Here is a 23,546-nt window from a genome sequence, read left to right as displayed (position 1 = left end):
CTCTATGAAATTAATAACAAAAATAAATACTAAAATCATAGAGATTTGCATCACAAAAACCAGAACTAGCTTTTTTTAATGCTCATGTTTTTTCTTATTGAAATACATTTGAAATGGTTGTATTTGTATTAGCTTCAAATTAATGACATCTCACAAATTTTATGTTCCCTTCTCAAATGCAATCAAGACTCTTAGCCTGTTATTTTGTTTGATCATACACTACTGTGATGATGTAAAGAAAATAATTTAATAATATAAAAAAAGAACATGTACTTATTCATTAAAAAATTAGTATCTTAAATTACTTCATATGTTGTTTAAGATCCCCTTTGGATGAGACCAAACAATTAAGTGTGGAAAAATATATATAGACAACAGTCACAAGTTGAAACATCAATTCAAATTTACACCGCAATGAGGGAGCATTCGAGGTAGGGCCACAAAATTATAAGAACAATTGTAATGGTTGTTGCTTCTCTCTAAAAAAATGAAAAGAGAAAACGATTAATAAAAAAATTAAGGAAATAAAAAATGTTTTCTTTTTTTGCCTAATACACTCTTTGCAATGTTACAATGAAAAGAGAAAGAGATTACTAACAAAGTTTTAAGTATAAAATCACAAGCATTTCGCCTACATCTCACAAAAAAAAAAAATGACATACTGCATAATTGAGAAGATTGAAGAGATATTCAAAATAAAATCACTTAGGGTTAGCAAATGCCTTAAAAGCCTCTACATTTAAATTATTGAATTGATGTTGATGTAACACTGTATCGCCTTCTCAATCTACAAGATGGCTTTCCTCTTTATCCCACAGCAAAATGTTACCTTCAATTCTAGAACACGTGTAAAAGGCATAATTTGAAGACTCATTTTTGTTCATCTTTTTCCCAAATCAGGGATATCCAAATCCTCGCTCAGAACTGGAGCTTCAATTTCAGAAACATCTACTTCCTCAGCATTTTCAACATAATTATCAAATTTATAATCTTCATCCTGGTCTTCCATAGTTTTACCAAATTGGAATGGCTTCTTTCCCATCAAAGTAAATGGCAATAGACCAAAAGCACGCGCCGTCTTAATTTCACGAACAACCTTCCTCTGAGCCTTTGCACTAATATTAAACTGCAAAATTCCCCAAACTAACATGAGATTAAATGCAGGGATGAAACCTCAAACATTGATGCTAAAAAACACAAACAATTGAATCCAGAAAATAGTTGCTTTACAAATGGATTATGGAAATCTGATAATGTTAACTATTTGAGATATCCCCTGGGTTTCGTTTACGACAAGCGAGATAATTACAGTCAGTTCCCTGAATCACAATATTGGATACTTGTACTTGGTGATGAATAACATGAGATAGATTTCACTTACCTTCTTTCGTGGCCAAAGAATTCCAGCCTCTGTGATAAAATTTTGAAGAAACCTAGCATTCTGCACCAATCACTGACTACGATTAATCTTGGGATGTGAAATTTTACTTTTCAACTCAGTAATGCATGAATATGAAATTAGTAAATCATTAAAAATGAAAATGCTTTTGAGTTGAACATGAATGTCTACAGATAATGAAAACTGAATAAAAAAAGAAAATATTAATGCATGCAATTCTCAATGTTGTAACTTAATACCAGGATTGATACTTCACCAACTCCCTCACTCATTGCCTTTATTGGATAGTTCTTAAGTCATAAATAACTACTTATGGCCCTTACAGAAGGAACTTGATACCAATACAGATCATTTTGACTAAGATGATAAATAAATAGATCTACTTACCTTTTGAGTTGAACATGAATATGTTTACAGATAATGAAAACTGAATTAAAAAATAAAATGTTAATACATGTGATTCTCAATGTTGTAACTTGATACCGGGACTGATACTTCACAAACTCCCTGACTCATTGCCTTTATTGGTCTTATATCAAAACATCATATTCATTACATGTGCACAACTAACTTATAACAGAATATATAAAATCCTGTACAGAAATAATAGTGTCATTTTATTCCTTTCAATAACCTCAAATTTATTACTCAATCATTCAAACTGTTTTTTAATGCATATCAAGCAAGCATGGTTACAGCAATCCCTAGCCATAATGATGGATGGACCTACAAGAGTGCTCTACCCAATGTAACCATAGAATCTCATACCTCTGTTAATACAATGTAGGGAATCAACAACTTGCTACTGTAAACACTCCCAAGGGCAGATTCACATTACCAATTTTCTCTTCATGTCTGATAAAGCTTCAATTGTGAAGTTAGGAGAAGCATTAAGAGTACCTTGACTCCTGCAACACACATGGTATCAAAGGGCATGTGACACCAGCCTCACTGGCCAAATTAAGAAGTTTACAAAGTGCACTGCAGTTTATGAGGGGTCTATCAAATTCCTGCAGTTTAGAAAAATTAAGGATGAATAGTTGTCTCTTTCAAAGGGTAGAAATTATGAAAGTTCTGACTCCCTCAAGAATAAAATATAAAAGGGAGATCCATAGTTACACTGGCCTAGGCAACGTGGGGATGGGGGGACAAAGTTTCCAGAACAAGGGGACAAAGGGGCCTCAATTTGGGGATGGTGGGGGATGGGGGTATATAGTATATACCATACATATGATACTTAAAATGCTAATTATAAAAAGATGTATAACAATATAAGACATCAATATGAAGTATAAGTTAATCAAGACCGCTATTGCTAGTTTAGTTTTTCATTGCATTGAACAAATAACAATGAAAGAGATCTAAGTTCTAACTTCTCTCAAATAAATTAAATAATCAAAGATTGAAGATTCAAATTCAAAACTTAAAAAGTCATAGATATCTATTATGATATTATCAATTTAGCAAAATAATGAGTATCATTATTTCATCAATCCATAGTAATGAGACTCGCCGCGAGTCGGGCAAGTCGTCCAAGTCAGCGAGTCAAGTTACCTCACCCGGGTCAAAATGACACATGACCCTGGCTCGACGGGTCAACTGAGCTGACTCACCTAGGTGACTCGGTTGACTCATCTGACTCGTCTGATTTTTAATTTTTTTGCCTTCGTAGTTACATAATCAACGTATGTTATGCGATCAAATTACCTTCTATTTTATGATGTTATTGTGTCTTTAAACTTTATTCAATAATGGGTGCATGGAATTAATTTAAATCCAAAAAAATCTCTAAATTTCAAGGGTTTTATCACTTTGCTGAGTCACAAGCGAGTCCAAGCCAGGTGACGAGTCAAGTTACCCTTGTCAAGTTCGAGCCGAGTCCAAGTCTCGTTACATTGCATCAATCATTCAATGGCATCATAAACTTAATTACATCAAATAGAAACAACCATGATATGATCACAATGTTCAACATTTCAAACTTCAAATATCCAAGTCTCAAGTACAAACTACAAATTCAAAAGACAAAATGTCTGTTACTAAAGACCCAAGGGCCACCAAAATGCAGTAGAGGCTTCCTAGAGGCCTCTAATCATCCATGTAAACTTGAGGCTCAGGCTCAACAAACTCATTCTCCAAACTCTTGGCCTCTTCAAAGTTAAGAGCCACAAGAGAAATACCAACCAACCCCACATCAGAAGTATCTACATCCTCATCAACCTATGAGGGCTCCTTTGGCTCTATATCCCATCATGTTGCAGGGCTCTTCTTGCAATCTTTGATATGCAAGGCACAATGCAGAGCCACGAGATTTTATGCTTTCTCAGAGGTAAGCTTGTTCCTTTTAAGAGAGTGGATATAGCTATAAGTAGATCAATTCCTCTTAGAAGTTGAAAAACTAGATGCCTAAGATAACAATCAAATTACTAGTATGAGAATCAGAAAATTGAAATTGAAATCCATGACTAAAAGTAAAAGTGAAATTGAAAGTGAAAAGTAAAGGTTCTAAAGTTGAAGAACATGAAACCTGAGACAAGACACAGATGGCTAGTGTGATAGTTGTTGATTTGGGTCCATGACAATTCCACCACAAAATAGGATCTTCTTGTGTCATTGGTTTTATGTTGGCCTTTGCTCTAGTTGGATAGCCCCTAAGAGTAGCAAATTTGGTTCACTCAATGTGAACTCTCCCTTGTTGTCTCAATGTCATACATCCTATCAATGCACTTGAAGAATCCTTCCTTCAGCTAAAATTCAAATTTTAAAATCAGTAAATTGATAAATTAAATATTCATAAGTGCAAGTGTACTAACTTCTAACTTTCAAGTGCAATTGTACTAAATTCAAAATTGATAATAGATCACCTCATCCTCATTCAATGGTTTAACTCTCTCAGGCCTAGATTTGTACCACTTCGAATTTAATGCATAAGCAGCCATGTGTAAGGGAGTATTGAGGTTGTCCCATCTACACTGAATGTTCTCAGTGTCAAAATGTTAAACTCGAGACCTTCTCTCGCACAATTGCCCTCATCTGACCAAGAATAGGATCAATACACTCGTTTCCAAGAGTAGCTGCATCCACATCTCCATATTTGATAACTTGGAAAACAGGAATAATGATCACTCCAAAATACATCGCTCTTCACTATCTCCTTCACCCTCAAACCCTGCTCTGTCCTAAACCCATCCCACCTATTCCACCCATGAGTTGCAATGGCTCCTACAGCTCAATCATTCTCTCGAAAAGAATGAAGTACGATGCATATCAGGTCTCAAATGGTTTCAGGAACTCCTTCCTTGCAAAGCTCCTAAAAAGGGCATGTGATGTGTGGCAATTGCTAATAAACATTTGCACATCTCTAGCATCGCTCACTACTCCCTTAATCTAGGGAATTTTCCCCATGTCCTTTAGTGCATTGCTCATGACATGCACACAACATGGAGTCCACCAAATATGTTTGTAAGTTGTCTCAACAAGTCTCCCTACAACTCTACTCGCAAGTGTTGCATCTGTCACTACTGGGACCACATTTTGTGGCCTAACCTCCCCAATAGCATCCCAAAGTATATTAAGTTGAAAATCAGCATCCTTTTGATGCCCTGAACAATTGACAAGCTTGAGAAAAATGAACCCTCTATGCATGTAATGATGATATTGATGAATTGACAGTTCCTAATGTCTGTCCACCCATTCATTATGATGTTGCAACCAAACTCCTCCCAAATAGACCTCAAGTTCTCCTCTAAAGTAATCTTCGCATACTCTTTATCGAACAATGTAGTCCGCAATTTGTGCTCACCTGGTACCACAAATGATGGTACTCCTCCCCTTACCACCAGTTGCATCATCTCCTTACAATAAGGAGACAATGTCACATGAAAAGGTGCGTCATTGGAAAAAAGAAATAAATCAACAATGGAATTACTTTCAAATAACACCTTTCTTTTCCCCTTGTTGGACTGTGCTTCAAGCATAGCACTAGACGGATAAGGACCCGAGGCTACCCATCCAAATGATTTAGCCGTAGGTCTTTGTTGTGGTCTACCGCTAGGACTAGGAGTAGAAAAACGTGGCTGCCCCTGTTCATAAACCTATTGAAGACTCTGAACTTGTTGCCTACTAGTCAAGGTGGTAGGCACCTCAACACCCAAGTCATTTGGAACACCCCAAAGAATGGTGAACTCAATTTTGTAATGTGTTGATGCGAGTTTTGTATCACTTACATAACATATTAGTAATTGAATATCTGATACAAAGTATCAAACATACAATTCCTCTCTTGAAAAGTTATTGCTCACGGGATATGAGAATAACCCCAATGTTCCTTACTCTTGTGGATACTCGCTCAATTTTATTGATGTGATTCGTTGGTAATCATGTAGGCAGCCTTACGCAAATTGTTGAGGATGACTTGGACTTTGGTGGTATGATGGAGATGGTGGTTCAATGCGGATGCTAGATGATGTTGATGGAAAGCGATGGTGGTGGAGGGTGAATGGGTGTGTTTTGATACTTGACTTCTCTAACTTCCTTCTCTCAACTTCGACTACTCAGCTACTCACTATTCTACTCCTACTCCTATGGATGGAAGGTTAGCAAATGGACAGGGATCGAATCTAATGAAGGTTAACCAGCGGCCCCACCTCCATAGATGCAAAGATTCAAAGGAAAGTAAACTAGTTTACTACACAAGGTTTCCCAACCAGCCGCTAGGATGCTAGCGGTCTAGTATTGATCTCTATCAAACATCTACTAATGCTACCATACAGCTATCCATCTACTTTACTCTTGCTTAAACAACTTGAAATGCAACCAACTTTAACAACTTGAAAAGAAATCTAACTATGTGGAAGTAGATAATATGCAATAACACCCAATGTTCTTAATCACCATGCAAGTCACAACAATGAAAAAGAGAGCGATTTTGGTATTATCTTAGCAACAATTTCTCCAACCCTTTACAAATGAGAGAAAATGGCCTTATATAGGGGCCAAAAATACAATGGACGGTGGAGATCAAAACAAGATCAACGATCCAAATTGGATCCTAAAAACCCTAATTAGGGTTGCCACCCCATCGGCCAATGAGAAGATGCCACCTCATCAATGGGCCAATGAAAAAAGTGCAAAAAGTGGCAACCAATGAGAAGGCACCAAAATGGTGGCCAATCAGAAATAGACACTTGTCCTATTCTAAAAGAGAGAAAAATTGCCACTTGGGTTTACATCAAATGATCTTCTAATATAACTCTTCCCTTTTTTTTCATTTTCTTAGCTAAGGCAATGAACTTAGCTAGCCTTTCGTTGACTTCCTCCATAGAAAGACAAGGTGTGTGCTTCGTCCTGAGTTCTATTGACTTCACCATGTTGCTTGCTGCTTGTAGTATCTTTTCATGGTCCTTTTCATATTCTTTTGCAAATCCAATAAAAGCATTTAGGGAGGAAAGGTTATTTAGATGCTTCCTTTTGATAGCAACCTTTCCTAGCTCATCCAATCTCGATCCAAGATCTATCTCATTGGTATTCTCTTCTCTGATGTCTTCAAAATCAAATGCCATCTCAATGTCGCTCATCATGGTTGAAATAGAAGTGTCGACACTTGAGCTGTGTTGTGCAACTGCCTTTTGTATCTTCTTTGCCAAGGGGAATTGTCCTTCCTTCAGTCTGTCCTTCACCCGTATCATGTCCACTATACCGATATTAGTGTCAGCTATTCACTTCATTTTCGAGAAGAAAGGTGTTTTGGGCATCATATCCTCTTTGTCTTTCTTAGTGTTTGTCCGCTTGGGATTCTTACTTGCACTAACATCCTCCATCTCGTCACCCTATTACAGGATGGTAGAGTGGTGGACTAGAAGGTAAGTAGAACCAAGGGAAGCAATCCTTAGACTAGAACGAATGAAGGATGTCAGCTTAAGGATCCTTTTCAATTCTAAATGATTAAAATTCACCTTAACCAATAACTGGACAACAACTTTTCGGAATTTAGGATTAGACCTCAAGAACTTCAAATCCACTTGCAAATCGGAAATTTATCATGTAATTCACCTCCAAATAAAATTGCCCAACCTAGGGGCTCCTTGTAAAAATCAGAATTTGCAAAAAATTGCCAACATCATGAAAAATCTGCTCTCCAAAAAAAACGCCCAAAAGCAAGGGCCAAATCTGCCTAAGGAAGAAATCGCCAATAGAAGAGAAATCTGCCCTCAAGAAGGAAAATCGTCAAAAATGGAGAAAAAATCTGCCTTGCAAGGAAAATCGCCCAACACTAGAGAGCTGCTCCAAGAAGAAAATTCGCCCAAAAAATGAAGAAATCTGAACTGCCCTTGCAAAGTGGCCCAATAAGAAGAAAATCTTCCTTGAAACAAATTCGCCTCACACCACATCTGCTCTTCACAAGAAAACTCGCCCAAGCGTGGAGAAGAATGAATGAGGAATGAGGGAGAAAGGGGGAAGGATCTCCTCTTATACCCAACTCCACATGTCTTCCCAGTTGGCCTACTTGGTCTTGGAGGGGAGAAAAAACAAAAATTAATTCAAAAAATATGGCCCACAATTAAATACTTAGCTAAGAATTAACTTTTGCCAAATGAAAATTGCCTTTTAAAATTGCCAATTAGTTCTAAATTGTAAAAAGAAATGAAATGGTGCCTTGGGTTGTTTAAATATTTCCATTTAATGAGGATTTAGTAATTAATACGTCATTAAAATTGGATTTTGGCTAACTAGAAGCCATTTTGCAATATTAAATTACCAATTTCATCAAAGGCAAAAGGTTTCCAAGGCAATTTTAATCTATTAAAACATTTTTTTGCAATTTCTATCCAAATCGATTTTGCTATGCTATTTAGGATTTTTTGACAAAAAAAAAAAAAATTTGCATCGCGTCAAAAATCGATTTTTGCAATTTAGCCTGATTTCTACAAAATTAAAATTTTCACCAAAGAAAAATTTAAGATTTTCCAAAACTCAAGTCTAACAAAAATTTCTCTTTTAAAAGATTGTTCAAATTTACACAGTTATATCCAAATTTTCAAAAGAAAACATCTAAGTACAAATTTACAATTTTATCCTGCCAAATGTTGCCTGTTGAATTTTGTCCGGCCTAAGGATGAAATTGGTTGCTCTGGAAAATCAAGTGAAACCAAGTGAAAAATAAGCTAAGTCTCTCCCACTAACCTAAAGGTGTCCAAGGCTCAAAATTCTTTAAAAAATGAAAATTGTTGGACAATCCGAAAGTTTACCAAGGTGATTAAAAAAAAAGCAAAGGGGGGTCCCCAAAAATTTTGAGGCGATGGTGTGAGAACCTCACAACATAATTCAAATTTTTTGTTTTCATCAAGAACTTGCATTCACTCATACTTATTATTGTCCAAAAGAGGAAATATGCATTCACTCTAGTAATGCTCCCAAACCATTATATCTTACAAATGTTACATTTTCACTTCCTTGCACCACCACCTGTAGTTGTATGTGCAGTTTTCCTTGTTGCAAACTGTCTGAAAGGAGATTTAGGGTCATAACTACCCATAGCCCACTTTTCCAAAAGAGTGGAGGGGTAATATGTAGCCGGTGGACCGGATGGCCAATTATTTGTTGATTTTAAACCTGTTTCTTCATTCTCTTCATCATGCTTAGCCTCAGGGTTATAATTTTTTTGGCTGATATAAGAATGGGCCTCTAAATTCATCTTATTATCATTGTGATTTGACTCACTTGAGTCATGACCTTGGAACTCATTTTCACACTGTATTTCACAAAATAACAAAAATATAGAATAAATACATGCTTTCAGCCTATCCCTTCTTCAAAATCACTACTTAGTATTTTTTAAAGTAAAAGCTAAGCAACAAAATTTTGGAAATGAAACAAGAGACATCTACTAAATCTAGAAATGAAATTTAACTAAGAACTAAAAGCTACAAACTAGAAACAAAAAACAATGATCTTAATTAGAAAAATCAGAAAATAAAAATTAACAACCATGAAAAACCCTACCTTTTGTTTCACAAATCTCTTGAACAAGCTGAAATATCTTGTTCTCCTCTTCTTCTTGCTCCTTACTCATCTTTGTCTTACACACACTCTCTTCACTTAAATAATCACCCTTCTATGAGCTCTTTAACCTTATTCTTGCTGCTGTTGCAAAAATCAGCAAACAAAGAGATTTCATGGGATTTCAACCTCTAGATGGGCCCCAAATACCCTAGGGGTAGCAAACATTATAACAAAACCTTTTAAATTATTATTTTTTTTGCAGTTTTTCATGTTAAAAAATGATGGACGGCTGACCGTCCCTAGCTGGATCGAGGGACGCATCCCCATCCCCCAAGTCTCCAACGGGGATGCACAGAGTATCCCCTTGCTAGCGGTGATTTGGTGGCACCACTGGGGATGCGGGAATGTCGTCCCCCCATGCTGGGTGCGTCCCCAACTTGGGTGTAGCTCCGAAAAAATGGCGAGGACATGTCCCTGTGTTGCTATGGGGAGATCGTTTTTGAGGATATCATCTAGCAGGGAAGGAAGGAACCAAGAAAGGATTAATAGAAAAGAACAAGAAGAACATGAGTGACTAATTCAAGCAGCAGAGATTATGAAAGATCATATTCTTTCAAAGGGTTATAATTGTGAAAGGTTGTTACTCTTGCAAAGGGAAAACATGATGAAGAGGCGTGACTCCTCCACAATGGAAGATATATAGGGAAGAAGATTTCATTTGAGGAGGATTTGCATGAGAGTTAATTGGAAAATAATTTATCACTCTCAAAAGGCAGCAATGGAGGGTGTTGACTCAATTTTAATAAAAGGTGGTGACCCTTTCATCAATAGAGGAGAAACAATTTCAAGTATTCAAGGATCACTTACCAATCAACACTTGCAAATATATCAAATAAAAACTTATTAAATCATTGCACATAAATCCATCAAAAGAAATCATCAGTTATTAAACCAAGCAAACAATCAATCAGAAAATCATTATCATAAATTATCAATTCATTCAATCAATCAAACATACAAACATCCCTCGTTCCAACATCACCTATTCAAGCATAAACTATTCAACTTATTTAAACATTGAGTTGCCAATCCATCAAGGAATGCCAATCATAATTAATCAAGCAAACTCATGGGCTAATCAATTGGAATTGGAGGAAGTCTCTTTGTAGGAGTTGAAAGGATTTAATCCTTTCCTACTATGTAGTTGGAATTTTAAAAGATGTAATCGTTCATGCTCAAAGGCCGGGAAATGGAATGATGGAAACCCTTTCATGCTTTGGGGCAAGGAGTTCGAAGGATGGAAACCCTTTATGCTCCAAGACTTTGGAAGGTAAAAAGACTCTCTTATGTTCCAGGCGAGTAATTTCCCAAAGAATTCTCAATTCAATTGATGTTGAGGATTGTGCTTCAAATTGATCATCCAATTATTATCCTGAATTTTTGATTTTGGATAAAGTTATTATGATATTATAAATTTGAATAAGAGTTATTGTTTTAGGGCAAAAATTAGGAAATTTCTAGAAAACTTTACACGTGTTTACTGATTATTTTTGATTCACAACTCAAGTTTATGTTTCAATCCTCATGTTCAATAATTATTTCACTAACCAGTTTGTTCTACTTACTAGTATTTGTCAAGTTTCAGCCTTATGATTTATGTTTTCGGTTGTGTCGCTTTAATCTTAAGCTTTAGTGCTACTACGCCATGTGTTAGTTCCTTATTGTAGCACAAGCACCTCTGGCAGTGTATTTGTATTGTCCCTTATCGGGATCTTCCATAATTTACTTCAATTCCTCAAACTAAACTTTTTGCAGAAGGCAATGACATTATTTGTCTAGTGGAGACACATGAACATGAAGGATGCAAGACTCCATTGTTTGAAGGCTATTGGAAGGTAGTAGTGTGGAATGAGGTAGCGAGTAATGGTAAGGGGCATAGAGGCATAATGGTTCTTGTAAAAGAAAAGGAAGGTAGTGTCATTCAATTGGAAAAGGAAGATACTAACAAGCAGTTCATATGGTTCAAAATCATGGAGAATAACATTCTTCTTAGGATCGCAACATGTTACTTTGTTCCACAGGTTTCCAAAATCTATAAGAAGTGTGGGTTAGCTCACAAAGAGCCTTTGCAACTTTAAAGTAGGATGTTGTATTTTCACAACAGAGGGATTTTCTTCTTCTTGGAGATTTCAATGCTAGAACAGCAAATGGTCAAGCTACCATTTTAAGTGACAAAGCAAATGCTAATCCTATTTGGCTCACAAAAAAGAGTAAACACTTGTGGGAAAGAATATCAGACAATGCTAAAGGCTACAATCATTTTGGGGAAGAATTAATCACCTTATGTGGTACTTTTGATTTAATTATTGTAATCGTTTGGCTAGATGGACAAAATCAGGCAATTTCACTTGCAACACCTACAATGGTGCAAGCGTGGTTGATTATGCATTATGCTTACACAACTTATATGAGGGAATCGAGGAAGTTATGACTGGGGAACACATATGGGAACTTAAATCAGATCAAAGACTGCTGCACATAAAATTGTTGTGGGCAGATAATGAGCAACTTGGGGCAAAAGGCCAATGTCCTCAACAACCTCCTTCACATGGCAGAAATCTTTTGACTTCAGAAAATAGGGACATCTTCAAAACCACACTTGAGAGAATATATAAGGGCGAGGGCATGCACGAACATGATGTTAATAGCCATGTTTTATCAAATCTCATTCACAAGGCTCTTTCCAAGTGCAAAAGATCAAAACAAAGAAAATCTGAATCAAATTATTTTCCAATCAATGCATGGTTTCATAAAGATTTTCTTCAGCCCATTTGCTAATTGTATTTTCTAGCATGCTAGCAAAAAATTTTGCAAGCAAGGCGTTGATCATTATGGTTCTGTACTTGAAGGGATTATTAACATCGCCGCTTTTGAAAAGAGGTATAGCAAGGCTAATCATCCAATCTCTAGGAAATCTATGTTGGTTGACATTATTGAAGATTTCCATAACGTGTGGTGCAAGGGTTTTCATGCCCCACTTAAGATACTTTGCTTGAAGTTCAACCAAGTCTTTTGCCTTACTTACACCCAACTTCTTATTACTCATCTCAACCTCTTGCATAGTGAAAAGATCTTTCCTGTTGTTGACCAAGGGTGGCCAGTCCACCTCAACCTCTTTTTCATAAAGTTTCTTAACATACTCGAACCATTGAGTTTCTGTAATAATATTTTCAGTTTGTTTGTTTCTTGCTTGTAATTCTCTCCAAAAAAGTTTGGGGTTATTTTTACCAAGAGAGATTAGCTCTTCTCTCCTTGTGAACATAAAGCGTTTTTTTTCTTCTTTAGGATCTTCTTGTACACTTCAAAGTCGAGGCTTGTTTTATTAAACTCTCTTAGCTTTCTCCTAGCTGATTTGCAATCTTTATCAATCCACGCATTGACTGGAAAACGATTTGTTTCAGATTTTTTTTGTTTTGATCTTTTGCACTTGGAAAGATCAAATCTTAGGTTTCATCATCTCTTGATAATGTTTCTGATACAGAGATCAAGCACGTTGACATGGCTGATTTCTTACAAAGGGTTGAATCTCCTACAACACATGAAATGAGGCGCATCAAGAAGAGTAATATTCATTTGGTATCTACTTTCCCTATGCCTGCCTTCGAACCAGAATTTGTTTTTATTTGTGCATGAAATTTCAGTCCAAAAACCAAGACAATAAAGAATGCAGATGGAAAGGTCATCATTAGCCTTGATATAGAGGTTATTGAACAGATCTTTGAAGTTCCTCAAAATGCAAAGTACACAGACTTGTCTAAAGACGTCTATAGAGTTGTGGAATGCAAAAAGGGTGGACTATTAGAATTATGTAAGTGCATATTGGTTAAAGGTCAGAAGAAGCAATTTTTCAAGATGGCCTAAAACCATTCACAGGTCAAACTTCAATTCAGAATGCAAAGACTTGATAACTCTTTTCAGCAGGATATGCGGTCTCAAAAATTCCAATGACTTTGAGCCTTGGATGTATCAATTCATTCTCCAGATCTTTGATAATAAAGATCCTATCTTCTGGGGAGAACTTATTAGTTTTGCTATTTGTGTGCAGTTGCTTAATGTTGGGACCTCAGCGCCATTCTAAATGAATTCCTACCTAATTTACATAGTTGCATCCATGGGATCTTTCTCAAGTCTCTCCACTAAAGGGGACCGGTTACAAGGTCCTATATGGGACTATTATGATCAAATCACCTTGTCACATAGCAAGTATCATTACAGGAGAGTCCAAGATGCATTCTTTGGATATTTCCAATGTATGTTTGATAAACAATTGGTAATCAAGCGAGTCTCAGATGAAGCTTGGAATATAGTTAATCAATTTGGTGCTATCTTTCTACAATTTCCAACTTTCACTTATTTGAGAGTTGGTTATTTCAAAGGAGAACCATATACTTTACCAAGATATGCTACAGATAAGATTATACTAATGGAACTAGCCAAACAGCTCATGGAAGTACAATCTTATCAGAATTCTTTGCATAGGCCAAGTTTTGATATCACTACAGCCAAACCCTTGGTAATGGTTAGTATATGATCAAATCAGTTTACAAGGCAAAGAATATGGAGGCAGAACTTCATCTTATCATATTGAAAAGGTTCAAGGCTAAATTTGATTTAATTATCGAGGGATACACTCAATGATTAAGAGGGCATTCATCCATATTCATCGCATGGAGGACATAGATTGATCTACGCACAGAGCTAGATATCATGAGAATGGATTACTGCAGGCTCACCCTACAGCAAATCATTATCTTAACATGCTTGAAATTCCATCTATTCTTCAAATTGAGGATGATGGTAATATTCTTGATCTAGAATACCATCGTGCTGGTTTTGATAAGCAATGTCATTTTCCTATACAATGGCAGCAAAAAGAAGGTATATCAATTTTGGATAGATTTCAATCCATCCTGGTAAATACCAACAAATGGTTGAAGATCAAAGGACTCGAGAGAGTGAATCCCAAACTTGGGTTAGATTGTGGAAGTTTTGGACCACCTGGAAGAAAATTTCAACTGGAAATCTCAAGCAAAGATGGTGGATCTTCCTTTGATGCAACGAAATCTCTCAAGTTCAAGTTAACAAGTGGAAAGGGATCCAAGTCATCTCAAGAACCCTTACAAGCACCTATGCAAGCTCAAGAATCTAATGAGGAGGAAGCGGAAGAAGAAACTGCATCTAAAGAAGAATTGGATGAAGTGGAAGGAGAGGTTATGATCATATCTCCTCTTGACCAATAAATCAGCAAGGTCCATCCATTTGTGAAACACCTTTTTTTGGTGTTGTAGATGACGTGGATTCATTCTCCACTATTTTTACATCTGTCATCCTTGTCTCAGAGGTGAATACATGGGCGCTTCCTATCTCCTCAACAACTCCTATTCTCATAGCTGAGCAATGCGAGAGGTTGGGGAATATATTTGAAGATTTTCCAACACTCACAGAAGGTCAAGTTTCCCAACTTGATACTTCAATAACTGGTTTTGAAGCATTCATGATAGAGCCTTCTCGATAGACATCTCTTGGTACAGCAATACAAACTGAAGCATGCACAATCGCTATAGAAATACAATCAAAATCAATATCAATATCGATGGTTGTTAGCGCTCCTGAATCAATGGATAAGGGTTTTTGTTTGCCTTCCTGGTTGGACAAAATTACTATGAAGAGAAGGAAGGTTGTGTTGCCCTCTAGATTAGCTTCTTATTAAGAAAACCAAGTCTAAATCTTTGAAAGATAAGATTGTTTCAAGGATCGTAGTTGATTCTGATAAGACAAGTTTGTGAAGGTTACTAAACCATTGGTAGACAAATCGGTTGAAGAATTGTTCGGACTACAAGTTTACCAAAATCGAACTTGGTAAGCAATCACGTTTGAATTGTCTACAACATGCTCATGATGCACTTGCTAATGTATCAAAGTGTATTCACAAGTTGTGAGAGAAAAAGAATCAGCTTAAGCAGGAAGTTGCTCGCCTAAAAGAGGTTATTTAAGAACAGTTTTCACAACATGCAGCCACTACATCTCAAACACCTCGACGGAAGTGGATCATAGAAACAACAAAAACTTGGTTTGGAAAAGTTGTCTTTGAAGGAGTTCAAGCCATCACAAATATTGCCAGAATTCTTGAACGTATCAAAGGTATTGAAGAAATGTTGCATGACTTGATTGCATCTTTGAGTTAGGAAGTTGATACCATGAAAGAAATTCTGAATAATTGGGATGAGATTGCCAAATCTGATATGGATGCCATGGTCACATGTGATTTTCCATCTTGTGAAATGTTCTATAGATGTCATGGACTCATAGGCTATAAAGAAGAAACACTAAGAAAATTTGTAACAAAGTTGCAAGCAGCCTTAGAAGATTGTTAGGCAATAGAAACTGGGATCATGTGTGATTTTGAACAAATGGAATGTCAAGTTCTTGGTGAGCAAGATAACTTGGTTGCAATTGAAGAAATGACTTCAGAATATACAGTCAGAGTTAATGCTGATTTAAATTCTAAAGATTTTGGTTCCCATACAATGAATAAGCTTGCTTTGTATAAATCCTTAGCAAAGCATTTACAAGATTTTCTCGCAGCAAATTGCAAAGTTGTGAAATCAGCGTATGTCAATAGTGTGAGAATAGAAGCTATATCAAAGACAATGGAGATTTCAGATCTTCCTACAGTGCGTAATGTTATCATCAAATTCAAGTCATTTAAAAATAATCCTTAGGATTGTTTTACTTCTCTTTCATTTTCTTTTTCCTCATTTTTCTCAACTCCTTTGCCTATATAAAGGAGTGCCCCCTTATTGTAAAAATCATCTATTATTGTATGCAAGAGAGCTCTAGAGAAATTGTGCAAGCATAACTTTGATTGTGTAGTGCTATTTTGAAAGAAAAGTGAATATAAAGAAACAATTGAAGTTGAACTTTGATTGAGTGCAATTGTTACTTGTGCAAGTTGTGCAAGTTAAAACTTTTGACTATATTTTGCATTTCTTATCTTTGATTCATGTGTTTTTGCATTCTTGATAATTGAATATAAAGAGTTAGGAAGCAATTAGAGCCAAAGCTTTGACTGGGAGCAGTTGTGGAGATATATAGACTAGGAGCTTTGGCTGTAGCTTGTATTTCTTTCTTAATTCACAAAATAGTTAGAATTCTTTACTTATGGAAGTCTTTGTGCCCCAATAGCGTAATTAAGACTGGACTTAGAGCCAAACTGGTATGCTTTCAACTAGCTTTTGATTTAGTGTTAGTTTATCGGTATCAACGTTTACAACTCGAAGTGTAGTTCAAGGTTTCATCTTGCCCATTACTCGCTCCACGATTAAGTGGATTCTTTCCTGAAAGCTAAGAGGAAAGAATATTGGTCATACCCTTTCAAATCTCTCAACTTCTAGATTACCTTAAGTTGATCCAAGTAACGCTAAGAAGGGGAGCCTTCACTTTAAGTTAGGAAAGACTTTGTCTCACACGTTGTGGCTGGTCCACCTATTTTGCTACTGGATTTTACCCAAAACTATCAATTGCAAAATATCCACCCCAACAAGATTGTTCAAAGACTGAAAGTGCATGACTACATGCACTCATTCTCTCTAACTTTGGTAATTCCAATGTCGCAAACTGTGTACCTCAGGAAACTAATTTTTTACATCCAACTCTATTGAAAGCACCACCTCTAGCACTCAACACCCGACTACATCCTTAGATTTGAAGACACTGAAAACATATGTTCCACCTCATCGCAATTTTTTTAACCTTTTTGATATCTTCCATGTAAGTAAAAAACTTAGCACCGTTGCGAAAAGTTGTCTCCACTTTCTTCCTGTTGAACACACACCTTACATTATAATTGAAACAGCACAATTCCACATGTGTCATCTAATGTGACTATGTTACCATTTGTCTATGGTCTGCTTTCTGGAAAAAAACAAGAAACTGAAACTATTGTCCTATAATGCTAGCCTCGCAACACGCATTTTGTAACACCAACAACCAAAGACTTCATACAATTTTACGTCTCATCTCCTTCAACCCACATAATCACACAACATGCTTTGAGTTGATATCCTCCAATGTTTGCGTCTCAAAGAAAAATGCATGTCTTCACAACCATGCGACCTTTGTTTTTGTGAGAAAAGACAATATTGCTCTGTCACACCCATTATTATTTTCTTTGTCATATTCCTATAGAGAAACTGAACTCATTTTCCATCCATTTTTCCTAACACAAACATTGCCACCCACAATTTAACAGGAGCGCATATATCTATCAAGAGCAGACTAACACAATGTATTTATCAAAAAGTCTAACTCGACATCCTATATCATAGTCGTCACTTCAGAAAACACGTCAATTGTTACTGGATTTTAAAAACATTGCAAACATCCCAATATATTTGTCTTTATTAAAAACTTTGTGGCTGCTTTTATCGTCAATTTCCAAAAAAAAGTGCCAACCATTTTTGTAGTGCAGAGATACGTTAATGTAATCAGAGATTCCAAAAACCAACTAAAACCCATGCCTTAGAAGGCAGACACAAACAAATCTCATGAGGTTATATGGATACCAAAACAACATGTAGATGAAAAATAAGACAAATAAGACAGCGTTGATCTTTGAGAAACAAACAAGATAGATGGTAGATAAAACTAGTTCGATCATGATCTTTATCAAGGTGCCAACACCCCCAAATTCAGTATACATTGTAAAGTCCAATCACAAAAGAGTGCCATCACAAATGTGAACGAGGAACATAACTATAGCATACAATAGCATTTCACATGCTAGCACCTAGCTCTATCAAGTAAGCAAGCACGAGGTTCAAATACCCAAAGTGGGTCAACTACCCCAAATAACTCAAATGGTTTACCAAATATTTAAACTTGACCACCTACTATTTGACATCAATGACAAAAATTGCTAAGATAAACATGTTTTGAAGGGGGCCCAAAACCCTTTACAATCGGATTTCAGAGGGATCTTGCAATATCCCCTCCTTTAGATGAAATCTAAACAATAAATTATAATAATTATAAGGAATAAATAGAAACCTATCTATCTATACAAAAGTTATAAATTTCAAAGGTGAAGATATACAAGTCATGAAATACACTGATTGAATCTATATTAATCAGAGGTCAAAAACATAATCTTCGAAGTAACAACAATGATATTCAAATAATTATTATTATTGATGTTATTTGGATAAATGAATAATGGGATATTATTAGTAATGATAATTGATCATTACCTATGTACCAATGATTAATTTATTATTAAAACATATACTAACAATATCACTAATTCTGTAAATGTTCGTTACATTTAAGGGTCATAAGTAGACCCAACGAAACAATTATATTTAGAACCCAACTACACTAGTAGTTATAGGGGGACCCACTCCCAAACGTTGCGTACGCTATTCAATGTGGTAGATCCCACCCATATTAGCAGGTGAATGGATGGGGTAGAAGGGGATCGAAAAATAGTTTTACAAAAGGTCAAGTGGATATAAAAAGAGAGCGAGTAAAGACTGACCGATACAAGGGCAAGTGCAGAAATACATGCAACCATGTGCGTATAAATAAGGGACACGTTGAAGAGCATAACGATACACTCTTTGTACAAACTGCAGAATACCCAAACGCTCCGGCCATAAGGGGTCACATCAACATTAATATGTGTGATAGAGTGAGTGGACCCACCAAGCCAATAAGGGAAAAGGTATTCATTCAAGGTAATGTATTATGTTTATATATTAGTATTTAAATGCTAATGTGGATATGTTTATGTCTATAGGCAATTTATGATATTTTATTATATTGGTATAAATGAATATAGATATGTATGGATATTGTTATAAGATATTTAATTCATAAAGATTTATGTTATTGATATTATTTAAATATTCCAAATTTGGGACATAAGACTATGGTAGAGATGAGTATAAAAGGAAATGATTTTATTTATATGAAGAATAATAGAAATTGGATAGTATTGTGTTAACCCATGGGGTTAGCACTATGGAGATTAATGATACTTGAAGCATGGGGTATGTGAGACGTTAAGATCTTCATCTAACCACCATGGCCGAGAATCAATAGATAATCTTCACGTGTCAGAATATTCGGATGATGTCAACATATGCATATGTGATTTGCCTTGGATAGAGGATGTCCCATCAAAAAAGAATCTTAAGGGGTGCACTCTCGGGAAGACGATGAGGTAGTTATGAGCTAGGAAGCCAGATTTGGAGACATCCTTAAAATTGGGGTTTAAGATAGAGGGTAGATGAGTATAGTTAGATTTATTATTGTTGAAGTTCTAAAATTTATTTTGCAAGTATAACTTGTCTCTAACCAACCATAGTAGTGGGGACATTATAGATCTAGACCCTAGAAACAAACAGTTGCGGCAAATAGAACATAGAAAATCAACAACTCCACCTTCAGTAAAATAACAACAGCTAATAAAAATTTAACAAGACGTAGCTTGAGCAAAACAAACAACAGGTCAAAGGCTCTGAACACAAACTAAAAGGTTTTAAAAGGCTCCCCTAACCTTAAACCATTATCTAGGGTTTTACCTGGCCCCCTTAAACTAGACAATGGGTTTAAAAACACTCTGATAACCATATTTACAAAGTGATACACCTCTCCCAATCTCACATTATCCAACTCAAGAGGAGAAACATCCACCTCAATGGGATAAATAGAGGATGGACAAGCAGGTGTATGAGGAAATTTGAGGTCTTTGCCACAACATAGTTTTCCACCTCCATTAGCCTCCAACTCAAGCCATACTAAGTGTCAATGTATACCAACCCAAAATACCATAGAGAGCCAAGAACTGAGCCAAAGCAATCTCTGAGGTAGTTAAAAAGCCAGCAAAACATGACACTTGAACAAACCCCCAAGAAAAGGAGGATCAAATGCCCCAAAACAAGCAAATAGGTACCCAGTAAAACATGGTTAAACAATACCCAATACAAAAAAGATGTAAACTAGCAATCACACAACACCAAGCTAAAGCCATCACAACTAGTCTTGCACAGAGGTAAAAGATCATCAAAACCAATTAAAGGATTCAGCTCCACAAAACAAAACCAAAACTAAGGAGAGATCTAAAACCCCTTTCAAGATCATTAGGAATAAAAAAAATGCCACCCTCTTCAACTTCACAAACAAATGCTTGGTTAGAGGCCATCAAATATCAGTCAAGACTAAATGCTTCCAAAAAAGGGAAAACACCTACCATGCAAAACACTGGCCAAAATAGCCCTCCATTCAAAACAATAGTCATTGAAGCCCTATCCTCAAAAGCATAGGAACCACACCCAAAAATCCTATTAAAAAAAGTGCCAAAAAACATCAAAATGCCACCATATCGCTGCCACAAACACCATTCACAAGAAAACAAACAATAAAGGAGTTGTGATGAACAACAACCCCCTCCCAAAACAAATCCTTGCCCAAAGCCCCCAACACTGGCAAATCCACTAAATACCTTGGCAAAAATAATCCAAAGAAGCGCAAACCATGGGCAAGAAAAAGCCATCAAGAGCAAGGAGAATCCACCACACTAGCACTAACATTATAGAATCCTCATTATCCTCAGCATCTTTGTCCTCTCCTACCCCCCCCTTCACACCATTCTCTAGGAGAAACCTTAAATTTTTCATTCTCGCTCTCGATTTCAACTCATGCATAGATTTATTGCATTTACAAATAACAATGATGTTACTGCTTGCCGATCAATAAAAAGATTTTAATCTAATTTTGATTGCTATATGCAATTGCTAATGCTTATCGATGATCTATGTTGGTGTTAGTAATCACTTATAAAATAAACATGTTGTTTAATACATAGATTAAAATATCAGAGATATCTTTGCAGTAAGCTCACTTAATGCGAAAAGTTATACGTGGCAAGAAATTGCATAACTTTTGCACAAGAAAATATTGTAGAAAAATTCAAAAAATATTGCAAATAACTTGTCAAAATATCATCAATAACTTACAAATTTATCATGACAAGCTAGAAACTTATCAGCCACAAAAAAAAGGTCAACACATAATTTTTTGATTTCCAAACAAGTTTGCAAAGAAGGGGTTTGGAGGAGAAAGAACATGGTTTGTGTTAAAATCTGATGTAGCTACGAGACAGTTCTTCTCATATAATAGTTAAGCAATTTTGGATTTTGTAATGTTTTGTTCTAGTTCCCAACTAGGAGTTGTGTATCGTATGTCTGGAAGTTGCTTCTAGTTCCCCTCAAGAAGTTGTTGGGCTTACATTCAAAAGTTGCTTATAGTTCCTATTGGGAAGTTGCATGGTTCCCATCAGAAAATTGCTTCTAGTTCATGTTAGGAAGTTGCCTAGTTCCTGTCAGTAAGTTGCTTCTAGTTCTTGTCAAGAAGGTGCCCAATTCCTATCAGCAAGATGTCTAGTTCCAATTAGGAAATTACACGGTTCCCATCAGGAAATTGATTCTAGTTCCTGACAGGAAGTTGCCTACCGTATGGTATCTGAAATGGACGTGGTTCATGTGGAGTATTTGCATCGTAGGTAGCAAATCAATATGAAGTTTTAATATCCTTCATTAATGAATCAAAGAAGACATCTAATTGCCAGCACACAGGAGTACACCATACAACAAATACACGATCGATTCACGATTTATCAAAGAGAGAATATAGTTGCAAAAAATGATGGTACTCAGAGTTTCCAAATCCAACTAAAGTAATACAAGGAACGGAATAGGGTGAGGGAATCCCACCGAAACTATGATAGCCAAGTAGGGAAGGTCTTGCACTTCCCAAATGGCAAACAATATTGAACTCCACTAGAAATTCGCAGTAGAATTAAAATAATCCAATCGCATACCTACAACAACTAACCCGATGGACATATATACCTCGTCGGAGGAAAACTCCTGAGGGAGAAACAATGTACTAACACATGACAAGACAAACACCTACACCTAATGAAAACTAAAGATGGGCCCGAGATATACATATATCAATTAGGATCCCAAATAAAATTATTATTTTACTTTATTTTATGACGGGGATATTAGAGTCCTCTCGTCCCAAAACTAGCTTGCCCTCAAGCAATTACAAATCCAAATCTGGGAAACCTTTTGTAATCAACTTCTTAAGTGTGGAATCAGGCACCAAGTAAGTCTTATTGCCATAGTAAATGATATCATCAGTCACTTGGTATCATTCATCCTATATATAGCCATCTATCAATTGACATTCAAAAGTGTTCTTGGAGTACTTGTAATCATGGTAACGTGACTCGCGGCGAGTCACGCGAGTCACTTGAGTCAGCGAGCCGCGTTGACCCCGTTGAGTCACAATGACCCGTGACTCGTGAGCGGCGAGTCACGTGGCCTGACTGGCGCGACTCGCGAGTCACAGAGTGACTCACTTGACCTGGTTGAGCTTGACCCGGCCGCGACAGGCATAAATTCGACCATTAAAATATAATTTTGTTGCAACTTTTTTTAATTTTTTTTTAATCTTTCTCACTCTTATAACCCTAAAAGGGCTCCCATAACACTCTATAGTGAAAAGAAGAAAGAGAGAGAGAGGTAGAAAAGAAAGAGTTTTCTTATTTTGCAACCAGCTGAAAGGAAGAGGAGAAAAGCTTGCATCTGTGATAGTGGAGCTTGCATTTAGATCATCAAGGAGTTTATAGGAGCTCTTCTCAACACTTTCCAAAGCATTTGAAAGAGGTAAGAGTTGATTGTTTAGATTTTGATGATTTTTTTCTCTATGCTTATGGGATTTTTGCATGAATATTTTTTGTTTGTTTATGAGTTTTTTTTTACTTTAGATCTTCATAAAATACAATGCTGAAATGGTAATATTTGGTCTAAAATGTCTTATTGCAGCAACCTTTACATTTTTCCTTACTCATAATGGCTTCTAGAGGTAAAAAACCCAAGCTCTCTAGAGGCAATAAAAAGGATGAGTGTTGGAAGTTCACTATAGACTTTCCGGGTAGAAAGAGAACTCAAACAAAATGCCTATTTTGCAAAACCATTAATAGTGGGGGGATAAATAGATTAAAATACCATATTGC

The 23,546-nt window shown here is 36.2% G+C and overlaps 1 protein-coding gene across 1 annotated transcript in view; it reads right to left on the bottom strand.

The window, feature by feature from the left end:
• Nucleotides 1-687: 687 nt before the first annotated feature.
• The window catches only part of LOC149554661 (uncharacterized), a 184,249-nt gene continuing 161,390 nt past the window's right edge, over nucleotides 688-23,546 (bottom strand). The window contains exons 6-7 of the mRNA XM_089828723.1: nucleotides 1,382-1,441; nucleotides 688-1,126 (exon numbers count right to left, since the gene is read on the bottom strand). Coding sequence (XP_089684849.1) covers nucleotides 881-1,126; nucleotides 1,382-1,441 — 306 coding nt within the window. The 3' untranslated portion in view covers nucleotides 688-880. The remainder of the gene's footprint in view (nucleotides 1,127-1,381; nucleotides 1,442-23,546) is intronic.

Source organism: Cupressus sempervirens, chromosome 5 (assembly GCF_028749045.1).
Source record: "Cupressus sempervirens isolate cs-2001-9-10 chromosome 5, ASM2874904v1, whole genome shotgun sequence".
Classification (NCBI taxonomy): Eukaryota; Viridiplantae; Streptophyta; class Pinopsida; order Cupressales; family Cupressaceae; genus Cupressus; species Cupressus sempervirens.
The sequence above is the reverse complement of the archived record's forward strand: the minus strand, read 5'-3'. Positions and strand labels throughout refer to the sequence as shown.